This window comes from Typopeltis vanoorti, chromosome 10, assembly GCF_054136105.1.
Source record: "Typopeltis vanoorti isolate ZY-2024b chromosome 10, IOZ_Tvanoo_1.0, whole genome shotgun sequence".
Taxonomy (NCBI): domain Eukaryota; kingdom Metazoa; phylum Arthropoda; class Arachnida; order Uropygi; family Thelyphonidae; genus Typopeltis; species Typopeltis vanoorti.
Window position 1 is genome coordinate 21,592,819 of NC_143558.1, and position 27,909 is coordinate 21,620,727.

Genomic DNA, 27,909 nt, shown 5'->3' on the forward strand with positions numbered 1-27,909 from the left:
TTTTTCAATCCACCTCCTTGCCATACTTGAAGATAGTGAAAAAGTCTTTTTCATAGTGAAAAAGACTACATGTCCCTACCAATATATATATGAGTTCCGTTTTGCCAAAATTGGCCAAAGTTCTTAAAAAATACAACATCCAGACTTCTTTCACTCCTCTTCAGAAACTCTGTTCCTTGCTTAGTAGGCCCAAACAAAAACATAACAACCTGAAATATCCTGACATTTACCGAATTTGGTGCAACTGCAATTAACTTTATTTTGGATAGATGGAAAAATCCATCGAATTACATCTTGAGGATCATAAAAGAAATGTCACATACGGCAAAACCAGAGCTAGTGCTCTTTCGAACTATGTCCTGAATTCTGTTGAATGTTAATGAGGAAAACTTCATTCATCCAGTCTTATGGGACAAATATGAAAATATCTTTCGATGCTATGATGAACTGGAAAGAAGAATTGTGGAATTCAAAAGAAATGTCCTCAATCAAACGTATTTCAACACCAACCTCAGCTATAATCTCTCAAACTGCCATTGCATTGCCATCCAACTTTAGCGTTCACCAGATGTTGAATGCATGCGCACGCCCAACAATGAGGAGATACGCGAAACAGCTTCAAATGTTAATACGCTAACACTTTAATGTATAAATTTTTTGTTCTTTCGCAAGTTTTTGTTGGTTGTTCCCTCTTGTTATGTACCCAAAGAAGTCTTCTATGAAGATGAAACTAGTCATGCAATCTACCTAATTAAATACTATTTTTTACTTTTATCTCTCGACTTTCAATCATTTAATCTTTTTAAAAAAAAAATATGTCTCTTCGAGTAAATCTGTTATGCCATATATTATTATTATTGTAATCTTTTTTTTTTTTTTTTTTTAGAAATAAAATATATCAGTATGTTATGTCTCTTGAGATGTATCTCAGGCATATAATTACAATAATACTTATTTCAGAAGCTGGATTACAGGAAAACAAAGTCATTATTAACTGTACCAAAACTAAGGAAAGGAAAGGAGCTTCTTCAAATGCAGAAAAGTAAGATTAAATAATAATAATAATTAACATATAGGTACACTGAAATTAGTGTGTGGTAGTGTTTTTCAACATTTCTTTAGAAATGTTGTGTTTTTGTCCTTTGATTTCAGTTTTTGCAGCTATTATTAGTAAGAAATTCTTAATAAGTAATGCTGTATGTAATTATGCATCATATAGGCACCTCATGGTTTCAGTTCTCCATAGAAATATGGAGCAAAAAGAGTGTCCATTAATAGGGAATAAGCAGTAAATGAAGGAAGTGAAGATGTAAGAATAATGTTTTATTATCAGAGATTTTTTTCAGAGTTCAAGAAGAGGAGGTAATAGTGATTGATGAACATAGATAGGGAAAGAAACTTATGTAGAAAGCTTTTTCACTTGGTTAAAAAGTAAATTATACTCAACAAGAAATTATATTCTTGTTTAATCCTTTATCCAAGTGAAAGCAAAGTTTGTGTGTAAAGTATCTTCATGACTTTGTTTACACTTTTTTGCTTACTTGTCAAGTCCAAGTGAAAAAACTTTATCTCTTGCTTGCCCCAAATTTAATAATAAGGTGATACACTTTTTTTTTTACTACTTGTATATAGAAAACATGATTTCCATATTAATTCAGCCTTGGTCTCTGGGTGTGGCTTCCACTGATGAAACCTCAGTAAAGGTCAAAACCAGACTGAGTAGTGAACTCTCCCATAATGCATTATAGGATACTAAGACAATTGATGTGAAGTCAACAGCCTCTATATTCAAGTAAAAGTTGTGAAGATACTTCACCTGCAAACTTTGTTTGTATACACCTGGATAAAGAAATATACAAGAAAATAATTTCATGTCGAGTATAATTTAAAAGAAATTAAAAATATGGATGTATAATACATAATTATTGTACTACCGAGACGGAAAATTTGTGAACGATAGAAAGGGGAATTGGAGAGTGTAGAGATGAAAAAATGTGTGTGTGTGTGTGTGTGTGAGAGAGAGAGAGAGAGAGAATGTGATATCAGCAATATGAATGATTTCATTCTTTACCTTGACAATGAGCAAAGTAAAGAATGGAAAATATAGTTATTAAGATTAGATTATCAGTAGTATAAGTAATGTACAGAGCACTTCCAAAAGCATTTCAAATGAAGGGGAGGCGGCTGCTTTTGTAGAGATTAGTAGGTTATTATTAACTGACCTCCATGGAGTCAGGGACTCATTACAGGAGGCATGCACTATCACACAGATATCTCATAAAACTGTGCCTCAAACTCATTCAATGTGCGTGCATTCAAAGCACACTCAAGCATTGCACTCCACTTTCCATACAAAGAACATTCTCCTCACTCCTTGCTCACCCCTTATACAGTTTCCAGGGATGGCCTCTTGTTGTGCTGTTAACAATTTCTTCCATCTTAACCTGGTAAGAACCTCTGACCAACATTTTGTCTCAATCATGTCTCTTGTCCTCCTCCTCCTATTCACAAGCTTTGCAAACTAGATTCTCTCAATTGGTCTTCATACCCCACATTCCAAAGACCAGTTGCTATCTTTGTGAATCTTCTCTGGACCCTTTCTAACATACTCTCATATTCTTGTTACTATGAAAACAGTGATCAAAATTGTGCACAATAATCCATGAGACCTGATCACAGCCTTATACAATGAAATCATAACCTCTTTATTTCTGCATGCCAAGGTCCTCTGAATCATTGCCATTTTCCGATGTGATAACTTCATGAATTTGCAGTCTGGCCCTTGAACTTCAGTTTCTTTTTTTTTTTGTCCACCACCACTTCCAGCTCTCTCATCTTCTCTACCCAAAGTTTTCCCAACTAGTGTATACCTTGCCTTCCATTCTTGCTGGTGAAATTTCAATACCTTACACTTTGCAACACTAAACTAATAGTTCTACTTACCTGCCCATTCATACAATATATTCAAGTCCTGTAAAGCATAACAATGCTTGACTCCACATTGTTCTCTCCAGTTTTGCATCATCTGCAAAAAAAATTGCCTGTCATCAGTTAAACCTGCCTCAATATCATTAATATACAAGATGAACAACAACTGCACTAATACAGATCCTTGTGGCAGACCAAAAGTGGCTTTCCTTCCTTTGAATATTGCACCCCATATATAACTTTTTAACACCTTTCTGGCAGTCAGTCATAGATCCAACTCACTATTCTGTTATCCAACTCCATCCATTTCAGTTTATTTAGCAGCTCGTACTTTCTGCTCATACTGCAGAAATACGCAAATTTCTGCAGTATCCATGCAGTTTCCATGCAGCATTCTCCCTCCTGCTTAACTCCTCATTCCATGCTATAGCACCAAGCTGTCTCTCAGCTCATAATCACCAGCTGGCCACCACCACTGCCTAGGTGATCACCTTATGGTCATAAGTAAAGTGTAAATCTCAATGGATGAAGACCAATTACAATGATCACTTCTTTTACATTAGAATAATTGATAGCTATTATTATTTCTGCAGAATAGACAGGTCTGAGAACTCATGCAATTGACAGACATAAATACTCATTGCTTTTGCATTTGTCAGCTGCCTTATTGTATTACTAAGCAACCAAAGTCAATATAAGTAGAGTGCTAAAAGAATGTGAATATTTTATGAGTTTGAAGAATAAATGAAGTAAAGAAAGAATGAATGATTTGCAAGAGAGAGAAAGAGAAAAAAGGGACATGATCAAATTGTGGAGGTGGTGATGGTGAGTTCACCTCTTCCTCATTATAATGTTCCGTAAGTCTAATCCATTTAAAGTGCATATTTGATGGATTGAGACTAATTACAATGATCACCTCTTTTACATTAGGATACAGGATAGCTATCAGCAATAATACCAATGCAAAAATTAAAATTTTTGTTTATTACTTTTTTATACAGGCAGTTGGATAGTAACTCCTTTTCCAGAATCTAAATTTTTTCCCTAGAATCCTTACTTCTAATCGTTATAATATCTTTCATGAAACACTAATATGTTATGTTTTAATGGCATTTGGTAGTATAGTACAGTATGTGTTTGAAAGATCTCCATGAATAAAAAGAAATCTTAATGCATCATTGGGATGATGGGCAAAGAAAACAACCCATGTCTTGATGATGCTATTTTCTTTCAATTATACTTACAGGATAACTTTATTTTAAAAAAAAAAGAGGCATGATCAAGTAACAAATACATTTGAAATTTCAAACTTTGTAGATATGTTTATTTTACAGTTATTAATTATAGTAGCTATTATATCTTACATCTGACCCTTCTTATAAATAATTTTATAGGAAAGATGTTAGTATATGTGTTTTGGATGATGCTAGAGGTAGCCAGGAAACATTTTCTTGCTCTTGGGAACTGTTGACAAAAGAGATGCCATATTTTGATCAGTGTGTAAACTCTGAACAGCCTGAAGGTGAAGTACAAATTTCAGTTCACTGTGATTTATCAGTTTTTAAGAAACTTATGGCTTACATTACAAGAGGAAGTGGACCACAAGAAGCTTTTTCATTTGGTAAATAATATGAAAGATAATTTATTAATTTTTTAATGCATGGTTCATAGCATAGAATTTTTCATGGCACAGCAATGAAAATTACTGTAAATATATGTATATATATATTTCATTATCTATACTTATAGTTATCCACACTGAGAGGTGTGAGTGTGCTGTAAATTCTGGTTAATTTGAAGCTCAATTAAAGAATTAAAATTATTTCCATAATGTTTGTTCAGAAAGTATTTCCATAAAGTTTGTTCATGCTCACTTAGTTCTGCTCTTCTTATTTCCCCATAAAGGTTGAAGGAGATGAGGTGAAAGGCACTACAAAAAACAGGTATTACAAGTATTTACAAAAAGGTCACTGTAATATTTATTCTCAAATCGGCATTTGTTTATATTTATCCTTACCCTCAAAAAAAAAAAAAAGAAAAATAAATTACTGTCAAATACTCAGGATTGCTCGGTAAGTCATGGGCATCGCTCCCAATACCCTAAACTCTCATTACAACAAATGCCTCATTATCATTGTATGTAGCTTTACTCAGGAACAACAGATATGCAGTTTGCTCCTTCAGGTTGGGAAAAGTGCATATTTTATCTGTCAGTGATAAACTGTACACCTAGAGGTCATGTTGTTTATAGCTTAATTCTCTAAAGTTAATATACTTTGTATTGAAGAACATGACATATTCACATAAACTGTACTCAATCGCTAAACAGATTTTAACTTCATTAAAACTTGAGACTTAGACGCAAAATAGTTATTAAAAATTCTTCTATAAAACAGAAGATCAAAGGCCAAATGCTAATTGAATATAATTCACACCCACTTATCACATTATAATAAATTTAGTTTAATCCTTTATCCAAGTGTGAGTAAACAAAGTTTGCGCCTGAAAGTATCTTCAGGACTGGGGTAAGGTAGTACAACACCAGGCAACTCGTTGCAAAGGTGGACCAAACTAACATCACTCCTATCTCAGTATCTCCCATAATGCAAAACCCATCTCCTTGCAGATATGTATAATGTTATGCATTAAGGGAAGGGCCACTACCCAGACTAGTTTCGACCTTTATTGAGGTATCTTCAGTGGGAGCCAGGCCCAGAAGAGGAGATACCAGGCAGAAGCAATAGCGAGATCATCTTTACAACTACTTGCCCGGTGTTGTACTACCTTACCCCTGTCCTGAAGATACTTGGATAAAGAATTAAACTAAATTAATTATAGTCTAACCAAGTGAAAAATAAACTTTCAACATCTTTCTCTAAATCCAGAGTAATTTAATAAAAAGGTGGCACACTTTTTGGCAACTCCTATAGGTAAAGATGACCTCGCTATTGCTTCTGCCCAGTATCTCCACTTCTGGGCCTGGCTCTCACTGAAGAGACCTCAATAAAGGTCGAAACTAGTCTGGGTAGTGGCCCTTCCCTTAATGCATAATAACATTATACGTATCCGCAAGGAGATGGGTTTTGCATTATTGGAGATACTGAGATAGGAGTGATGTTAGCTTGGTCCACCTTTGCAACGAGTTGTCTGATGTTGTACTACCTTACCCCAGTCCTGAAGATACTTTCAGGCGCAAACTTTGTTTGCTCACACTTGGATAAAGGATTAAACTAAATTTATTATAGTATAACCAAGTGAGAAATAAACTTTCAACACTTATCACATTGTGATAAATGATGTCACTTTTTGATACTGCTAGTGCTGCTTTTGATACAATTAATGCTATAACTGGCATTTTACAAAATCGTTATTTCACCATGACAAGCTGCTTATCCTACCACATCAAGGAAAAAATAATGATGAAATTTTTAAGCTAGGGATAGAAGAGAAAGAGGTATCTATTGCTTTGTTATGGGGGGGGGGATATTCTAATCTATCTGTTATATATATTTCTGGCATTTGTCTGGGTTGTGGGATAAACGACCTGAGTTTCTAGTAGGAAGAAAAATGTCACCACTGTGTAAGATCAACTAATTCAACTTCATTTAAAATGCCCATATATAGGTTCTTCACATCCCAGAATGCAGATCTTTCCATCTAAACAACATAATCATTCGTTGTTGACTGAGCTGTTGAGGCTGTACTTAAATAATTGAAGAATTATATAGAATTACTAAAATAAAGAGCCAAAAGGCTTCAGTTTGGTGATGCAAAAATTATAAAAATCAAGTGGGTATTAGATGCAACATTATTTCAAAGCCGAATGTAGAAACTATGAAGGTTTTGTAAAAATAAGTTGACCAGAGAGCTTACAGGAATACGCCTGCCAGCATTTACAAGTTGCCCTAGTGCGGATCACTTTAGAAAATATGCACATTAAAAAAGCGTCCTATATTCACTTTCTGATTTGTTCCATTTTGAAACCTTAAAAAAATGGACCAAATTAGAATATATGGACATCTCTGGTCAACTTATTTTTATGAAACTTTCATAGTTTGTACATTCAGCTTTGAATTTTCACTATATAATTTAAGGAAATTGCAACGTACTAGGATATACATTAAAATTAAATTTTAATATATTTCTATATTTCGGTGACGTCACGTTGCCATTTTCAAGAACTTAAGTACAAGACACGTGCATGCAGGCACAACAAACAGTAAGTGAGGAAGAAGTAGGAAGCTCATTATTTCTCCTAAAGTCCTGATGGTGCCCTCTAGCGGGCAATGTTGGTATTCTTGGGCGATTGGGCTGAAGGTCTTCTGATATAGGTTTCCCAAATTTGAGGAAGTCTCATGCAGCCAAATTTGTTGAGGTTTGGATCGTTTCTTAGGGCTGAAGCTGATTCCATGAAAAGCCTTTCATATCTGTATTTGCTACGGTGTATTATCCTGGCTTTCTTCCACTGTATTCTATGGCAGGTATCCAGAGCATGGTCAGCAAGACCCGAGTGGCTGTATTGATGAAACCGGATGTAGTCCTTGTGTTCTGAAATTCTGATATTTGCTGTCCTGCCTGTTTGGTCAAAGTAGGACAGCTTACAACTGCAAGGGACCTGGTATACACCAGGTAGGTCTAGGGGGGAAGGTTGGTCTTTAGTAGAGCGGATAAGGGATGCCAATTTCTTATATGGTCCGTAACAAGAAGTTAAGTTATGTTTTTTTAGGATTTTTGTGATTTTTTCCAAGGTGCCTCGGATATAGGGTATGGTGATGGATTTAGAGTAATCCTTGTTGTGAGGGGGTGGGGGGGGTTGTGGTTTACTGGTTTCAATATTTTTTGGATTTTTTTGGGGGGGATAGCCATTGGTTGAGAATGTGGTTTAGTTCTGTGGTTAGGGCATTGTCATTCGAGCAGATAAGTTTAGCCCTGTTGTGTAGTGTCTTAATGACTCCATATTGTTGTGAGGAGGGCTGGTGGGATTGTTGGTGAATGTATCTGCCTGTATGGGTGGGTTTTCTATATATTGAGAAAACCAAGGTTCCATCAGGCTGACCTGATGGAACCTTGATGGAACCTTTGGGAAACCTACATCAGAGGACCTTCAGCCCAGTCGCCCAAGAATACCAACGTTGTCCGCTAGAGGGCACCATCAGGACTTTAGGAGAAATAATGAGCTTCCTACTTCTTCTTCACTTACTGTTTGTTGTGCCTGAGTGCACGTGTCTAGTACTTAAGTTCTTGAAAATGGCAATTGACGTTGCCGAAATATAGAAATATATTAAAATTTAATTTTAATGTAGCCAGCCTGATGGAACCTTGGTTTTCTCAATATATAGAAAACCCACCCATACAGGCAGATACATTCACCAACAATCCCACCACCCCCTCCTCACAACAATATGGAGTCATTAAGACACTACACAACAGGGCTAAACTTATCTGCTCGAATGACAATGCCCTAACCACAGAACTAAACCACATTCTCAACACATTCTCAACCAATGGCTATCCCCCCACAAAAAATCCAAAAAATTTTGAAACCAGTAAACCACAACCCCCCACCCCCCCTCACAACAAGGATTACTCTAAATCCATCACCATACCCTATATCCGAGGCACCTCGGAAACAATCACAAAAATCCTAAAAAAAACATAACTTCTTGTTACAGACCATATAAAAAATTGGCATCCCTTATCCGCTCTACTAAAGACCAACCTTCCCTCCTAGACCTACAAGGACTACATCCGGTTTCATCAATACAGCCACTCGGGTCTTGCTGACCATGCTCTGAATACCTGCCATAGAATATGGTGTAAGAAAGCCAGGATAATACACTGTAGCAAATACAAATATGATAGGCTTTTCATGGAATCAGCTTCAGCCCTAAGAAACGATCCAAACCTCAACAAATTTGACTGCATGAGACTTCCTCAAATTTGGGAAACCTACATCAGAAGACCTTCAGCCCAATCGCCCAAGAATACCAACATTGCCCACTAGAGGGAACCATCAGGACTTTAGGAGAAATAATGAGCTTCCTACTTCTTCCTCACTTACTGTTTGTTGTGCCTGCGTGCACGTGTCTTGTACTTAAGTTCTTGAAAATGGCAACGTGACGTTGCCGAAATATAGAAATATATTAAAATTTAATTTTAATGTATATCCTAGTACGTTGCAATTTCCTTAAATTATATAGTGAAAATGCATAACCAATGTCTAAGCCTTTCCATGAGGATTCAACTTTGAAATAATGCTGGATCTGATATCCACTTGATTTTTATAATGTAGATAAATCTATTTCTTTTTTTTGTAACTTCAGTAATTAGGTTTGTTAATGTTTACTTGATTCTTTTTGGCTTCAACAATTCTTTTTATTCTTTAATAAATGATCTTTTTTATAAAGACTTATTTGCTGTTTTTCTATTCTGAAAAATTCTAAATTTTCAAAGAATGTTTTATTTTATTTTTTTTTTAATTTTGTGATGTGACATGACATTGTTTTAGTCATACCTGTCCCCATCTCTCCCCACCAGCTTACTTTCCTGAAACCCCTGGATTATGACATTTTTCACATTTGAGAAATATATACCATATTTGCTGGCGTATAAGACGCTCCCCATTTTTTGTACACATTTTTTAGGAAAAAAACTTTATCACTGAATATTATAATCAATTTACAGTATTTCAAATATAAAGTAATAAGTAGGTCTACTTTCAACAAATACCTAATCTAACTAGAAAAGAGTACCCACCTTTTAATCTTCTTCGTCAAAAACCCAGAAATTCATCTCCAGAGCTAAATGAAGAGACACTTGAAACCTCTTCTAAATCAGAATCTGAGTCCTCATACAACAAATTGTCCTCTGTACCATCCAGTGCATTACTAATTCCACACTTCTTAAATGATTTAACCACTGTCTCAGTTTTCACAGCATCTCATGAATGACCCCACTCACAAACTTGCAAAATGCTAGGCCTCTTCCTTCTTCCTGATGGCATAACCTCAAAATCTGAAGACTGCATCCAGCTGTTCCATTTCTCCTTCATAAATCCCTTAAATGGTTTATTAATACAGACATCTAAAGGTTGTAGCTGACTAGTTAGACCTCCTGGAATTACAGCTAACTGAGTTTTCAATTCCTTGAGTTTATTTGTAACATCGTCTGTTCTGTGAGAATGAAACTGATCCCATACTAGCATGGCAGGCTTCTTCAACAGTCCATCAGGACACCTAGACCAAATTTTATCTATCCATAACTTCATTCCTCCTCCATCCATCCAGCCTTTTGCATGAACATGTACAAACGCTCCTTTAAGCAGTTTTTCTTTGGGTAGCGTCTTCCTTTTAAAAATCAATAGTGGCGGCAATTTTTTCCCATCAGCACAGCAGGATAAAACAACCGTGTAGTGAGTTTTTTCATGCCCCAGAGTTTTAATAGTAACACTTTTAGTGCCCTTGGAATCTACAGTTTTGTTTGAGGGCACATCAGAAGTCATCGGAACCTCGTCCATGTTTCCTATTTGCACAAATTCAAAATTTTCTTGATTCCTTGCATTAATGATGAATCGATAAAATTCAATCATTTTTTCTTCATATTCAGCTGGCATCTTTTGTGATATTTTTGTTTTAGTCTGCATACATAGCTGGTTTCTCTTCATGAATCTTGAACACCATGATGTTGATCCAGTAAAGTTGGTGATTCCTCTGTTAGTGGCTATCACTTTCGCTTGATGAATAATCATTTTTGTAGACACTGAAAGTCCCGCTTTTCTGTAGTCTAAAATCCAAGTATTCAGTTCTGCCTCAAGTTCTGGCCATTTTGCAGTTCCACTTCGTAGGTTATGTTTACTGTGAGTTGCTTTTTTTAAATCCTCTTCCTGATTCCGCCAAGTTCTTATCATTTTCTCAGTTGGGGATGGTCTGAAATGCCTCTCTGCAGCCCTGTTTCCATGTTCTTTAGCATACGCAATCACACTTGGCTTGTATGCAATATTGTAACAATGCTGACGTTTTTCAGCCATAATTTGCCAAGAAATTTAGAGAAAATTTAACGGTAGAAATTTATCACCGTTCACAACTGCGACAACAATTGGAAAGTTTAAACGAACAGGACACAGCTGTGATTGTCGATGACAGTGCATGCGCATCCACTGAACTCTACGTCAGTGTTTCTCAAAGTGTGGTACACATACCCCCGGGGGTCCGTGGTAATTTTCGGCGATGTATCATTAACGCATAGAATAAAATTCAATGTATCCGTGAAGTTTGAGATCGTAAAACGTTCCTATTGTATCACTGAATAAGGTACAGAAACATCTGCAGGCCATGCAATATGTTTCTCAACAAGCAGTGCAATTAGAGAAAACTGGGATAAAAACGGCACTAACTACTGACTCGCATGTCCAAGCAAAACCATATGTTGCTGGTGCAACATATGGTTTTGTTTGAATGAACGTGTTAAAACGAAGAAAGATATAGTGAATGTGTTTCAGATATTATATAAGGAATTCGGTTGAAGAGAATTAGCATTTCAACTCAATTGTCAGCTTGTATTTGTCATTTAGTGGCATGATCTCTTGTTAATACTGCATCAATCATATGAACGTGGATGTCTGAAGTTTGAGAAACAGTGCTCTATGTAACCGGAATGCTCTCTCTCACACACACACACACACACACACCTCAAGGAAGCAATAAAGAAATCACATAACTTGGAGAGAAAATTTCCAGAAATGAAAATAATAAAAAAACTGAGTATCGGCGTATAAGACGCACCCTGTTTTTCAGACCTATTTTCAAAGAAAAAAAGTGCATCTTATACGCTAGTAAATATGGTAATTGCAGAAGCATGATGTTTACATTGCAGCTTTCTCACAAATTTCTTGCATTCAAACAAAGAACATAATATGCTTCTTGCAAACAGTAAACAAAGTACAAAGATAATAAACCAAAAGGCTATTTTACCGGCGAATTTGTTAATTAAGAGGGAGATGTTAAGTCCCGTTTTATTTTATAGCCGGGTACGAAACTCGGGTCGAAATCCATCGACATCCATAGAGTTTCAATGCCGAAAAAACTATCGGCGGAACCAAGCGAAAATTATCACTTGGATAGTACAACACCAGGGCAACTCCATACAAAGGTGGAGCAAGCTCCCTCACTAACTTTAATATTCTTTCATAATGTAAAACCCAGCTCCTAAGAGATTTCGGCATTGAAACTTTATGGATGTCGATGGATTTCGACCTGAGTTTCGTACCCGGCTATAAAATAAAACGGGATTTAACATCTCCATCTTAATTAACAAATTTGCCAGTAAAATAGCCTTTTGGTTTATTATCTTTGTAGTTAACAATATTTTACATTATATAGTACACCACTTCGGCAATTCGATAGTAGAGGTATGTAAGTTCCTGTTCACTTAAAATCTTGATATTCCAGGTCTACCTACTCACTGATGAGACCTCAAAAAAGGTTGAAACCGGTCTGGATAGTGACCTTTTCTCATAATGTAAAAAAATATATATACATCTCTTAGGAGCTGGGTTTTACATTATGAAAGAATATTAAAGTTAGTAAGGGAGCTTGCTCCACCTTTGCATGGAGTTGCCCTGGTGTTGTACTATCCAAGTACAACACCAGGTGGCAAGTGATAATTTTCGCTTGGTTCCGCCGATAGTTTTTTCGGCATTGAAACTCTATGGATGTTGATGGATTTCGACCCGAGTTTCGTACCCAGCTATAAAATAAAATGGGATTTAACATCTCCCTCTTAATTTAGTAAACAAAGTAATTTCACTGTATGCAGTCCATTTTTATTTGTAAGTAATGGCTATGTATTTCTTAAACACATTCACAGTGGGAATTCAGAACAAAATCACTGAAGTTTTAAAGCATTACTTGAATTTCTTTTATATAGTCACAAAAAAGAAATTACTAGATGATGACCAACTAAAATCATCCAAGCAATTTAAATAAGGTCACTCACTCAAGCATGGCAATTGAGTTTTTCTATAAAATCAAAATTCCTTAGTGTAAAAATATATTCTTCATAATAGAAGTTTCTTTTAGATAGAAGAACCTTTCTTTGTCTATTTCAGTCAACTCTTATCAAAAAAGTCCTTTTGATAATTACATTACAACTAAAACAAAACTCAGAATCAGTTTTTAAGTGTGCCTTTTCACACTGAGGAGTGAATACTCATTAAGTTTCAAAATGCTCAGAAGAACTAATATCAATCCCTTCTCAGTATTTTCTATGTAAACACTAGTAAGCAAGAGGTGCTAATAATAGATATTGATGCATGCTGTCTTTGGAAGCTTATAGCATACTGAGTGTTATCAGAGAAGAGTAGTAGATGTGCCTTCACTTTTCTAAGGAAAGGAGATTATACTATTAAATATACATTAAACTGCAATAATGTTTAAATAACTGCATGCTAAAACTTATTAACATTTAATTGCTCGATTACTTTTAGAACAGAAAACAGTGTAGGTGTGTTTTGTGGTATGTAAACATCTAATATACACATACTGAATTAGAAACTTTTATTTAATACTGTGTTGGACCTCCTTTAGCATGAATTACAGCACATGTAGTTTGGCATAGATTCGGCAAGGTGTTGGATTGCATCTATGTCTACAACATACCAGGATTTACCACACAGTCCTTTTAACTGGCTCAGATTTGGTAGAAGAGGACTTTGCTCCTGGCTTTGTTTTTCTAACATACTCTATACATTATCAATGGGGTTCGGATCCAAGCTTTGTGGTGGCCAGGGAAGATGGTGGAAATTGCTGTTATGCTCGCTGAACCACTGCTAAAAATTATTGCATGATGGACAGTAGCATAATATGGACAGGAACTTTTGATATGTTTCCTTCTTTTCCTTCACTACCTCTTTAACTTCCTGTGTCCACTGGAGTTCTGATTTTTTTGTCCTTGCAGACAACCTCACCAATGTTTTCTTCAGGGCTTGCCACTGAATCCCCAAGGTTTGGTTCCTGTCCTCAAACTCTTTCATTTTTTCTTGAAGAATGTTTGTGTATTTTAGTCTACAGTTCACATCTGAGAGCTGCTCAACTTTTATTCACTTTAAAACTTTTTTATATGTTCTTCTTTTCAACATGAAATTCAGTTTTATCCCACTCAAGACTAAATGGTGATCACTTCCGATTTCAAATCCTCTGTACACTCTAGTGTCCTGGGCCAGTAAGAAAACATCACTATCAACAATAACATAGTCAATGAGACTTCCTTATTCCTTGCTTCTTCTCTAACCTTGTCTCTTCTCTGCCACTACCAATCCTCTTCAATTCCCTGCACATAGTAGAAGAGAGGGATTGGAGATAATAGAAACAGGGATGAGAGAGAGATAGGGGAATGATAGAAACGGAGAGAATAGAAACAGTAGAAGAGAGGAAATGAGAGAGAGATATGGAAAGGATAGAAGAGTAGAGAATAGGAGCAGTAGAAGAGAGGGAATAAGAGAGAGGTATGGGAAGGATAGAAGAGGAGAGAATAGAAACAGTAGAGGAGAGGGAATGAGAGAGTTATGGGAATGATAGAAGAGGAGAGAATGGAAATAGAGAGAGAGAGGAAGTGAGAAGAATGTGAGGGAGTGCTGAAACCAGGGATAGTGATGCCAGGACAGGTGAGGTAAATAGGGGAACACTGAAAGAAAGGGTTAGAGGGGAGAGAGAGAGAGGGATGCAGGTGAGCAATCAAGGAACAGAGTGGTAAGAGGTGTGATGTATGGAGGCTCGATGATCTGTGGTGTGCAAGATAGGATGCCAGAGGAGTGTTCGCCTGAAGGAATGATAGAAAGTGTGGCTATGGCAATTAAGCAGGATGAAAGGATGGATGAAATCATTGTGATGGCGGGCATGAATGACTTGAGAGGCAGTGTAAATCAAGTGGTGAGAGATCTGAGATTCATGCTTGAGGTTGTATAAAAGAAAATGCAGAGAGGAAAGATATTGTGCGTGTGTTACCCAGGTATGATAATGAGGAGCTTAGCAGAAGAGCAGTAATAATGAATAGCATAATAGCCAGAATGTGTCAAAAGAGAGGATTGGAATATGTGGATGCTTGGAGGGCATTTGAGAACAGAAAGTAACTGTATGCAAGAGACCACTTGTATTTGAATGAGGAAGAATGTAGACATCTGGAGAGATTGCTGTTTTCTGAATGAGTCGGTGTGTCAATGCAGGGAAACTGGAGTTCCCAAGTTGGATGGTAGCAGGGGTGGCCTCTTGTGGGAATGGGTGCTTGGGGGAGCTGGATGACATGAGATAACACTGAGTCCAGTGGTGTCTGGAGGAGATAATGATAAGTATAGAAGCAGTGACATTTTTATGCTTTATACTAATGTCAGGAATATCCAGAATAAAGGAGATGAATTGATGGCACTGATAGCATTAGCCTCAAAGATTATTGGGATCGCTGAGACGTGGTTGATGGAAGATGATATAGTAACTGGAATAGAAGTAGCAGGGTACAGCATTTTTCAGCAGGATAGGAGGGGAAAATGTGATGGTGGAGTACTGCTTATGATAAGTGATGACCTATATCCTCTAAGAGTGGATGGAGTCTTTGGAAGGCAGTGACACTAATGGTTTTGAAAGCATATGGTGTGAGGTAGAGGTGGGAAAGACAGGATATTTAATGGGTGTTGCTACAAGCCAAGGAGTACAGAGGGTGGGGAGCTGGAGATGTTTAGGCAGTTGAGCTTGGCAAGTGCAAGAAGAATGATTGTTATGGGAGATTTTAACTACAGCAGTATAAGCTGGGAAGAGGAAAATGTATGTAGTAATAAGGGAATGGAATTTCTAGAATTCTTGTGGGACAAATGTCTTAGACAACATGTAATAGAGAGCACAGGAGGATCAAGAGTTTTGGATTTGCTCATATTTAAATTCTTTGTTATCATCAGCAGTTCACTGTTTTCTCCCATTTCACAAAGATACTGAAAATGAATAAATAGCTAGAAAAATGAAACTTATAATTAAAAACATTTATTTTATGAAACAGGTGCTATATACCACAGTTGTACATATATGGAGGAGTCTTACTTGTATTCACTTGATGTATTAGCAGGTTGCAGAATGAAACTGCTACCTAATAAGTTGTAGGATATCAAATTAACTCCCAATCAAAATTAAATGGACAGTGAGACTACATTTTCTCTTCAAATGTGATAAATTAATTTAAAAGCATGCAAATAATAATTATTATTATTATGATGATTCAGGCCTCCATGGTATCACAAAACTCATCATGGGAGGCCCACGCTAGATAACACAAAGGCTATCATATCACTCCTTGAACCCATTGACCATTCGTGCTCTCACCACTCTATCAGGTAATGCATTCCACTGTTTAACTGCCCTCCATGCAAAGAAACCACTCCTCACTATCTTGCTCACAACTTCCTTTCATAACTTCCAGGAATGAACCCTTATCCTCACTCCTTCCATCTGTTCTACCAAATGAAAGAACTCCTGGTGTCAATCCTGTAACTACCTCTCAACAGTTTAAAAGTCTCAATCATATCACCTCTCCTTCTATCTACCAAGCTCTGCAGTCCACATTCCCTCAGCTTATCATCATAACTAATATTGTACAGTCCTTATATCATTTTGTTCTGCTTCTGCATTCTTTCCATGGTTAATTTATCCCCTTCAAATCCTGGGGACCAAATTTCAGAACAATAAGACATCTGAAGTGTTGTCTGATCAGGGCTTTATACAATGGAATAACAGCTCTTTTATCTCTGCAGGTCAGCATCCTTCTCAGTATTGCAGCAATCTCCTGGGTTACCTTCACCACCTTTGCAATATGTTTCCTGAATTTTGGGTTTCTATCAATCATCATCCATATCTCTTGCCTCTTCCCACTCCAACAAAGTAGGCAGCCTCCCATCGATGTAATCCCAAACTTCAAGACTTTACATTTAGCTTAATTAAACTAACTCCCGTTTTTTTGTCCATTTGTTCAGTTTATTCAAATCCTCTTGCAGGGATACCACATCTGCACTATTACTAACTCTTCTCAGCTTCACATCATCTGCAAACAACTGAATATATCCTCTGCAATCCATTGACAAATGGGTGGTTCAACTGAAGACACCCCAAGCCATCACTGATCCACCACCATCTTATACAGTTCCGACCTGACATGCAGGATCCATGGCTTCATGGAATTGACACCATATCTTCAGTCTCCCATCAGTGCTATGAAGTTTAAATTGTGATTCATCACTGCAGGCTATGCATTGACAGTTTTCATCCAGTTTCGATGTTCTTTAGCCCAGGCAGGGCATTCAGCTTGGTGTTGTGCCATTAGAAGTCTGACTCTTATAGATCGGTGGCTCTCGAAGCTGAGAGGGCGAAGTGAATGTTGCACAGCCCTTGCACTGACTTTCCAGCTGGAACCCTCATTCAGATGAGTCAGATGGCAAAGCCCATGATCATTCAAGACTGGTTCCCCTTTTCAGTTTGTCCAGGTGCTTGTTTTTTAGCTGGAATTTTCATATTCCCGGAACACTCTTGAAACTGTCATACGAGATAACCCAAGTTCGTTGACAATTTCGGAGAGAGTGACCCATCCATTGGGCACCTACAATCTGCTGTTTGTCAAATGTATCTAAATCCTTCACCTTTCCTATTACTCTTCTCATGACGAATGCTTGGGAAAGCCAATGCCAAATCAATGGCACGTCAATGTATATAGTCTTATATATTTGATTCAATGGATTTACTTGGCTATATGACATGATCAAATAAATTTAGTGACTAGAAGCCGAGAGATATCAAAATAGAAAAAATACTATTTATTTTTTGAGCACACGTTTCATTTTCTAAGAACACTTCATTGGGTGCATAACATGAAAAGAGAAATACAAAAATATGTATCACAAGAGGCAGCTATAAATTAACTTGCAAATGTATTGCTGACCCTTGAAGGTATTCTGATGCCATAGTATTGTTGGGCACATTCATGCAGGCATGATCTCATGTCTGCCAAGTTGGGTAGCTGAAGAGTGACAATCAGATAGGTTATAGCTAACAACTATATCTCTTCTGCGTTAAGGATTTCTGTTGATTCCACAATTCTTCTCTTCAGTTCATCATAGCATCTAAACATCTGATTTGTTCCAGATTACTGGATGAATGACAAAATCTTCCTCATTAGGGCAAACAAAATTAAGAACATGATCAGATAGTGCACCGGTTGTAGTTCTGCCATACGTAATGTCTCTCACATGCGCTTCCATACACAACTCAATGGATTTCTCCATCTGACCAAAATAGGGTGCATTGCAGTTACACCAGTGATGATAAACTTCTAGATACTTTAGGCCATCATGTTTCAGTTTAGGCGTACTGAATAAGGAATGGAGTTTGGAAAGAGAAATAAAAGAAGTGAAGATTTTAAATTTTTGAGAATTTTAGCTAACTTTGGTGAAACAGAGCTGATGTATGGTAAAGATGTAAAACATCAGTATCTTCAGTACGGTGAGCAAGTGGATTAAAAAGTAGCTTACAAACAGTCTGTTTAGAATAGCCACTTTTCTGAAAGGTTTGTTGTAAGAAGAAATCGTAGTTCTTTGGTGATTTTTTTCTTCACTGAGAAGGGAGTGAGCATGTTTACCCAAAGTAGAAATGATGCTGAGCTTTGGGGGCAGAAAATGATGGAATTGCACATTCAAGTATCTGTTGGTTTGGGTGGGTGGGTTTTCTATAAATAGAGATCTTCAGTTTTTCTGAACTGAGTTTTACATCCAGGAATGGGAGAGAACCGTTAACTTCCAATTCTGAAGTAAATTGTATTATTGGGTGTTGATTGTTGAGATGGTTCAGGAACTCCTTTAATGAATCTGGTCCATGACTCCAAATTAAGAAAACATCATCAATATACCATTTCCATAACCTTTGCTTTAACAGGAAGGAATTGATTGCTTTTCCCTCAAAGTTTTCTAAATATAAATTTGCTAATATAGGAGATAATGGGTTGCCCATGGCCAAGCCAAAGTTCTGTTTGTAAATAGTATTTTTAAAAAGAAAGTAACCAAAATTTATGCAATGGAATGGATCAGGATTGACATAACTTTTTGTGATAACTTATTTTTTAAAAGAATAAAAATCTCTTCTGCATTTTATATATATATATATATATATATACACACACACTGTATATATATATATATACACACACTGTATATATATATATACACACACTGTATATATATATATATACACACTGTATATATATATATATACACACTGTATATATAGAACATATATAATCTTATATACATATACAGGGTGTTCGGGATAAATTTGACAGTTTCGTAAGGAAAAAGAAAATCTTCTTTGTATCTATTAAATTTAATGAATTGACAAAAAAACATTACAGGCAGAGTTAATTACAATACTATCAACAAGATTTACTCAAAATAACCACCATTAGCATCGATCACAGCTTCAATTCTGCTTCGGAACCTCGAACAAGCTGATGCTACAGTCTCCCTGGGAAGGGCCGCAAAAACTGTTTTAATTTTATCCATTAACTGGGCTTTTGTATTACTGGAAGTGCGATTGATGTCTTTTTCAACTGCGCCCCATACAAAATAATCCATGGGGTTAAGGTCTGGGGAGTTTGGAGGCCAAACATTTGGACTGGTGAAGTCGTAGAAATTTTCAGACAACCATTTTTGACTTTTCCCAGAGGTGTGGCAAGGGGCCGAATCCTGCTGCCATACATACGGCCTACCATTGGCTACCCTTGTTATCCAGGGCTTGACTACAGTTAGCAACTCCACGAACAAAGCCCGAATTCCAATGCCAGGGTTCTTCAACACCTGTTCCTGCAGATTTGCGAGGAATTCTGCTGTACGAACGCAATCAGATCGCCTGCTAGGGATCTTTCTTCTTGCTACATCCTCGTAGTCACCATTGCAAGTCTCTAGTTCATGCCTGATTGTTTTTACTGTATTCAGGGAGCATTGGGCAGCAGTCGTAATATCCTTATTTTGATGGCGGGCACGAATCATCATGATACAAGTTATTCTCTTCCATGATTCAGGTGGGTTCCAGCTATCCATCCTTTCTGACATCTTGTATATGAATGAAGAAGGGTCCAAACTTTTAAATGAAGAGAAGTGTGTGTTAATACATGTAACTTACGGAAAAATATAATTAATTATAAATATGTCAAATTTATCCCGAACACCCTGTATATGACTAAAAAAAACCTTTATATCTGCTTTACTATAACACTCTACTGTAACTTATACACTAGATGATTGCTGTTCTTAACCCCTAGTGACCAGAGACATTGTTCATCGTAATAGGCTTGCTATAGTGGATTAGTATTTTTATCCTAAATTCAAAAAGATCACAGGAAATAACATAAAAGAAAATGTAAAAAAAATTTAACAAATGAAATCATGGGAAATGCAATGAGTCTTTTGACTCGAAGGAGGACTGGTGTTAATAATAATAATAATTATTAATAAACAGAACAAAAAAAATCACATGAAATAAAACCAATCACCAGGAACAGGTGATTGGAAATTGTGGGAAATAAAGAAAATCAAAGAAATAGAAAATGTTCTTTTGTTTATTTCTCACAATTTTACTTTTTCTGTTATATTTCTTATAATTTTATTTTATATTTCCTGTGATTTTCATTGTTTCCTGATATGATGTTAGTTGCTAGGAAGTTCATTTCACTCTAGTGAAGGATTATAGCTTTTACTGTTTTTTTAATATCAAGCTTCAAACAGCATTACTTCTAATGGGACTTATACTGGGACTTTTCTGTAGTTTGTTATAGCGAATCTTTTCATTGTCAAGGTGTTTACTACTGGATCTCTTTTCAAATCCGTTGTTGTTATTTTACTGTTTTTTTTTTTGTGTCAGTTACACCAAGGATGATCTCTAAGTTTCAACATGAAATATTTGGTTATATATTTTAATAATAAACTTTCTTGTGTCTTCATGTTTATATATTATTTCTATGGCACAAGTCCTCTTAAAATTCATATAGTAATTTATGTACATATTTAATTGAGAAGTATATATCATTAACAAATAAACTGATATTATACATAAAACAACTTTTCCATTCTAGATTCAAAATATGCCATCCATCTTTTAGTCTCAGCAGAATTCCTGCAGATGAAACAACTTGTTGAAGAATGTTTGGAATATTGCCATGAAAATATGTCTTCTATTTTAGAAACCAGCTGTCCTGTGACTGCTCTTAATGATTCATTGTTGGGAAGGTAATTTGATGAAATATTTTTTAACTGTGTGCTTAGACCTCTTTGTATTTCAAAGATTATTTATTAAATCTGAAAGAGTTCCTGGTGAAAATCAATTTTTTTTTTTTTTTTTCAATAAATTGAAAACTAAAAAACTTCACCATTGTCATTTCCTGGCATATACTCTCATGGGATTATTATTACCATCATCATCTGACCTCCGTGGAGTCAAACGACTCCTCATGGGAGGTCTGTACTCTTTTATGGCAAAAGAGCGAGTCCTGCCTTGAACCTTCACAGTTCCGAACTCACCACACTTTCAGGCAATGCATTCCACTCATCAGTCATGCTCTATTCAAAGAACCTGCTTTTCATTCCCCTGCTCACATCCTCCTTATACAGTTTCCATGGATAGCCTCTAGTTTTACCTTTGCCTCCCTCTACTCTACTATTTGAAATATCTCCACATTAATCTGGTAACAATCCCTCACCAACTTATATGTTTCAATCATATCTCACTCTTCTATTCACAAAGCTCTGTAAGTTGCATTCCCTCAATCTCTCCATTTCATAGACCTGACACTAACTCAGTACACCTTCTCTGGATCTTCTCCAATACATCCTCATTCCCCTGAAAACTAGGCAACCAAATCTGTGCACAGTAGTCCATATGTAACTTCTTCACTTCTGCATGTCAATGTCCTTATCATTATTGCCATAATCTGTTGGGATGTGCTTACAATTTTAGCAATGTGACCCCGCAACTGTAAACGTCTGTCTACCATCACTTCCAGATCTCTCATCTCCTCCACATCCTTCAAATTTTCTGCATTAATTAGAAACTTTGCATCTCAACCTTGTCTACCTTTTTAAGACCTTGTACTTTGCAACATTAAACTGTTAGCTCCAGTCACTTTCCCACTCACATAATCTATTCAGATTCTTCTGCAAGGTCACAACGTTTGCTCTACTTCTTATAGCCCTTCCCAACTTAGCATCATCAGCAAAAATCTGCACATCTCCAGTTAAACCAGTCCCAATGTCATTAGCATACAAGTTGGTCCCAAAACAGATCCCTGTGGTACTGCACTAGTGACCTTCCTCTTTTGGGATACCAGTCTTCAATATACAACCTGCTGATACCTGTCTGACAGCCAATCAGCTATCCAGCTTACTTCTCTGTTATCTAATCCCATCATGTGGCAGTCTGTCAAAGGCATTTGAAAAATCCAAGTACACCACCATATATGCATCTCCTTTATCAAGCGAGTTTGTCACCTTGTTGTAATACATAAGCTGATACATGACCTCCCCATAACAACCCATGCTGACCACTCATGTTAAATAGTTGCACCAAAGGTGGCATTAATTTTATAGGAAATTCCCTCAACACATGCAGTGATATACTGTCAAATCTGACAGCCTTATTAACATCAAGTTTGCTTAATTCCTCATAGACTTCCTGCTCATTCATCATCAGTTCCTGTTTTGCCATACATTCTACACTCCACCTTCTCCTGATGTTGCCTTCATGAGGATGAAACACACCCCTGATCTGATCATTGAATAATTCAACTATATCCTCTTCACTGTTACCAATCTGCCAGTGTCATCAACTAGCATCATCTTCCCATAGTCATTTTTCCTTCTATTTGCCATATATCGAAAGAATTATTATTAGCTAATTTCTTCTCATGCTGTACTTTTGCAACTGAGTTACCTACCTTCATGTAACTGAACATTATCAACATTCATCTTGTGTTGCCTCCACAATACCTTCATCTTCTTCTTCTTCCAGATTTCACACTTAATCTCTTCATTTATCCATTTTACTCTAACTTTGTTTAGCCTTTTCAACTTTGGAATACACTCACACATTGCTGCTGTTAAATAACACTTGATCAATACCCAAGTACTCTTTCCGTGCTATAGCTCCTAGTTGTCTTCTGAGTGTTCCATAATCACCAGCATTGTAATTCCATATATATCACTTCTTTATAGAAGTTCTCATGCGACTGGCTGCAACCCATGTAATCACTTCATGGTCACTCTCTCTCCACCCAAGAGAAGATTAGACACTGAACAATTATAATACACAATTACATCCTCTTATGATATAACCAGATCTAAGACTCTTAACCCTTGTGTGTCTTCCGTTATGTACCGCCTTAGATTGTTGTCCTTAAGAACTCGAGAAATTCACTCTCCTTATTCCCTGATGTTATCTCTTCATTCCATCAGTATTTCTGTAGTTGAAATCATCCACGAAGATCACTCTTTTGCTTGCTCACTAATCCAAGTTGCCTATACATTTCTTTGTCTTTACCTTCTATATTCCTTGGCCTGTAGCAACACCCCACCAAATATCTCATTCTATCAACCTCCACTTCACATCATACTGCTTCAAAACCACTGCCGATTTTTTCTTCTTGTATCTCAATCTTGCACAGATATAATTCCCCTGCTATTATAAGCAGCATCCTCCCCTCCCTTCTTGCTTTTCCTGTCTTCATGAAAAACATCATATCTCTCCATTTCTATCCCATCACGATGTATTCTCATCCAACCATGTTTCACTTATTCCAACTATTTTTGGACACATAAACCCAATCAATGCAACAGTTTTTCATCTCCCTTGTTTCTGACACTCCTAGCATTCACAAATAACATAACTATTCATTTCTTGGTTTACAGCCAGTCCTACTCATGCTGTCCCCCCATTTGTGGCTTCTCTCTGCCTGTTCCTGTCTGTTCATCTTTTGCCCCACATAGCCTCTCAGACTCAATCCCACCTCCATCCCTCATATATTCCTGGCTATTCCATTTCTATGCTGATCATCCACATATAGGTATTCATTACCACTTTCATAATCCACTCTTCTTACACCCTGTTCCCCTAATTTTCCTGTCCAACTTGCTTTCTTGTTCTCACATTCTCTTCTCCATTCACAACCACATCAGTCTCACCTAGTCCTCCTGCTCATACACATCATCATCTTTGACTTCCCCTGATGCCTTGTTTGCATCACTCATTACCCTCCCCTCCAGCAGCAACTTTCCCAAATTACTTACTCCAGAACCATTCATATGCAGTCCATCACTCTTATACAGCTTCATTTATCCCTCAAACTCATACCCCATGTTCACAAACTGCACTCCTTTCTCTTCACACATTTCCACTAATGTTCCATTAAAGATCTTTGCTCTCTGCCACAACTCATCATTGTCATACTTGGATAACACACAAACTACCCTTTTATCACACTGTAGTCCTTCATTCTCCTTAATAACCTGCTGATATCCAATCTCACATTCTTCTTATGCCCAATCAAATCATTTATGCCAACTACAACCACTAACTCCCTCACATGCTTACTTCTCATATCTAGTGCCTCAACCACCCTGTTCATTCTCCCTCCTGGAAAACATACCTTGTGCATCCTCTCATCCACCACACCTTTTATGATAGAATTCCCTTAGTGCTATTCAGGAATCATTTGCTGCTACTTCTTTCTCTCCACTCTCTTGCTTTTTATTCTTTCACACTCTTCCATTCATGTTTCATATCTGCCATACATCTAATTTCATTCTGTACATGACTCATTTCATTCCTCATCTGAATAATTTCATTCTTCAACTCTTGCATTCCATCAATCACTCTTCCACAGTCACGTCAGGTCTTGCTTCATCAGTCAGGCACACTGCTACTTCAGTAATTTTTTACTGAAGTAGAATTTTCTTCAGTAATTTTGTACTGATTGTGAATACAAAATTTTTTAATTTCATATTCGCAATCACATTTTCCACACTCATATTCACATGCTCACTCTTCTGGCTATCATTCTTAGTCATACATCCATTGCTGCTTTTTGCTTTTCATCTGGTATTCTCCACTTTCAGTTCCCAACTTTCATTCAGATCACTACAATCATTAACATATCATACTTTCTAGACCTTCACTCTCTCTTGCATCTCTTGTTTAATCTCTCAACAAACATATTTGTCACGTTTGCCCAAGCTTACATATTACATTCCCAGCAATGAACCATCTTGATAAAATCCACACCACTCAACACACTTGACTTTGTCCTTGTTATTAGCACTGTTGTTAATTGTTATTCTGCAAAAGTGCTTCAAATTGATTAATTTCAAAATGTTAACACACCACACTCCGTCAGAACAAAACCAGACTAAAATTATGCTAAAATTACACTAAAGTTATAATATATCATTATCAATTAATGTTGAAATTTATCTTTTTTTGCAAACTATACATTGCAGGAGACTGAACTGTTCACCCTCTAATGGCAAATATCAAAGGATGTACAGGATACCATAATAGTTCTACATAGCATCCATTCAAATGCAGGCCACCCTCTATAAGAGGGATGACCTGCACTTGAATGGATTTGGCATCATGAGCCTGGAGAAATTATTTATTGGGATGAGACCTAATGCAGAAAGTCAGGGAATCTAGATCATCATCATGGAGGAATGGTGAGAATGTGTGTGTAAGTTCAGCTAAGGTATGGAAATGTGAGTGCTTAAGGGTCAAAGCTGTATAACTGAGAGGAGACCTCCACATAGCCTTTAAAGGAATGCGGAGAACCGACCAGGGCTTCTGACCTAATGTCCAATCCTCACCTTCTCGTGGTGCACCCTGTTGGGTATCTACTTTGATACTGAACGAACGAGGATGGGCTGGCAATTTGGGATTTAGCCGACCAAATTGTATTCTTATTGGTTAAACCAAAATAAAAAATGATGGTACAACATGACAAAATTTCATGCCGGCTGGGGCGTCGCCCGGTTAAACAAGGCCCCCGTTGTTTTCGCCAGGGAACCAGGGCGAACAGCGAAAAGTCAGCTACTGGAACAAATCTGAAAACAAACCCCAACTCAACATCACCAGAGTTAAAGATCGGTACTATCAACGTAAGAAGCCTGAATGGCAAAGAAATGGAGCTAGCTGAGGAATTAGATAAGTACCAGATCGACATAATAGGGGTGACTGAAACAAAAAAGACCAAAACTGGTGAGATCTTTCTGAGCAATAAATACAAAATGTTATATTCAGGCAATAACAATCAAGGAAAAGAAGGAGTAGCCATAGTATTCAACACAAAATACGAGGCTAATCTTCTTGAATGGCAGTCAGTCTCAAGTAGAGTAATGTGGGCAAATATGAGAATGGGGAACTGGACAATGAGACTTATTTGTGCCTATGGTCCCACAGAAGGTTCTACTAAGGTAGAAGTGGAGGAATTTTTTGAGGCTTTAGAAAAAGCAACTGACACAATGAAAAAGGAAAAGTTGGTCCTTGTTGGGGATCTAAATAGTAGAGTAGGAAATGATTGTGAGACATACAAAAATATTTTGGGAAAATTTGGAGAAAAGAGCAAAGCTAATAATAATGGCAAATATCTGTTGGATTTCTGCTCAGGACATGGACTGGTTATTACTAACACCATGTTCCAACATAAAAATGTGCACAAATTCACATGGAGAGAAGAGGCTAGGAATAAGAAAAGTCTCATTGACTATGTTATTGTTGATAGTGATGTTTTCTCCCTGGTGCAGGACACCAGAGTGTACAGAGGATTTGAAATTGGAAGTGATCACTATTTAGTCTTGAGCAGGATAAAATTGAATTTCATATTGAAAAGAATAACATGTAAGAAAGTTTTAAAGCGAATAAAAGTTGAGCAGCTCTCAGATGTAAACTGTAGACTAAAATACAGAAATATTATTGAAAAGAAAATGAAAGAGTTTGAGAACAGGAATCAAACCTTGGAGATTCAGTGGCAAACTCTAAAGGAAACATTGATTGATTCTGCCAGAGAGGCATGTGGTGAGGTTGTGTGCAAAGATAAAAAAATCAGAACTCCCTGGTGGACACAGGAAGTTAAAGAGGCAGTGAAGGAAAAGAAGAAAGCATATCAAAAGTTCCTGGCAAATAAGTCAGCTTTTACTCTTACAGAATACAGAGACAAATGTAAGAAAGCTAAACAGTGTGTAAAACTAGCTAAACAAAAGTCATGGGAGGACTTTGGCAAGAATATAGAAAATAAATATCAAGAAGGTGGCAAAATATTCTGGAGGTTGTTGAAGAAGCTTAGGAATGGAGGAAAGAGTGCTGTAAAAGGAATTAGAGATGATAAAGGTGAAATGAAAACAGGAGAAAAAGATATCCTTGAAGTATGGAGTAATTACTTTGAAAAACTGCTAAATGAAACAAGCAGTGATGACAGCACAGTGATAAAAAACACTGACCAGGCATGCAGTCAGGAATACATATCCATACTTGAAGTAGAAAAAGCCATCAAAGGCTTGAAATGTGGAAAGGCAGCAGGAGTAGATGATATTCGACCAGAAATGCTGAAGTATGGTGGTATAAGAGTCTTACAGTGGCTGCACTGCATAGTTCAGAAAGCCTGGACAGAGGGACGAATTCCCGATGATTGGAGTAGAGCTCTGATAGTACCCATATATAAAAAGGGAAATAAAACTGAATGTGAGAATTACAGAGGTATTTCCCTACTGAGTGTTCCTGGCAAGATCTATGCAAGTATACTTGAGAAACGGTTGAGAAGAATTGTGGAAGAAAAGCTTGGTGAAGAACAAGCTGGATTCAGGCCAAATAGAGGCTGTCAGGATCAGATCTTCACTTTACGACAAATAGTCGAGAAAGCATGGGAATATAA

General features: G+C 36.9%; 1 protein-coding gene across 2 annotated transcripts in view; it reads left to right on the forward strand.

Annotated features, from left to right (window-relative positions):
- Positions 1-27,909, forward strand: part of LOC150102217 (SANT and BTB domain regulator of class switch recombination) — a 213,683-nt gene that overhangs the window by 65,570 nt on the left and 120,204 nt on the right. For both annotated transcript variants that reach the window (XM_090399431.1, XM_090399432.1), the window contains exons 4-6: positions 961-1,042; positions 4,323-4,549; positions 21,073-21,226. In XM_090399431.1, the coding sequence (XP_090255557.1) occupies positions 961-1,042; positions 4,323-4,549; positions 21,073-21,226 (463 nt within the window). The remainder of the gene's footprint in view (positions 1-960; positions 1,043-4,322; positions 4,550-21,072; positions 21,227-27,909) is intronic.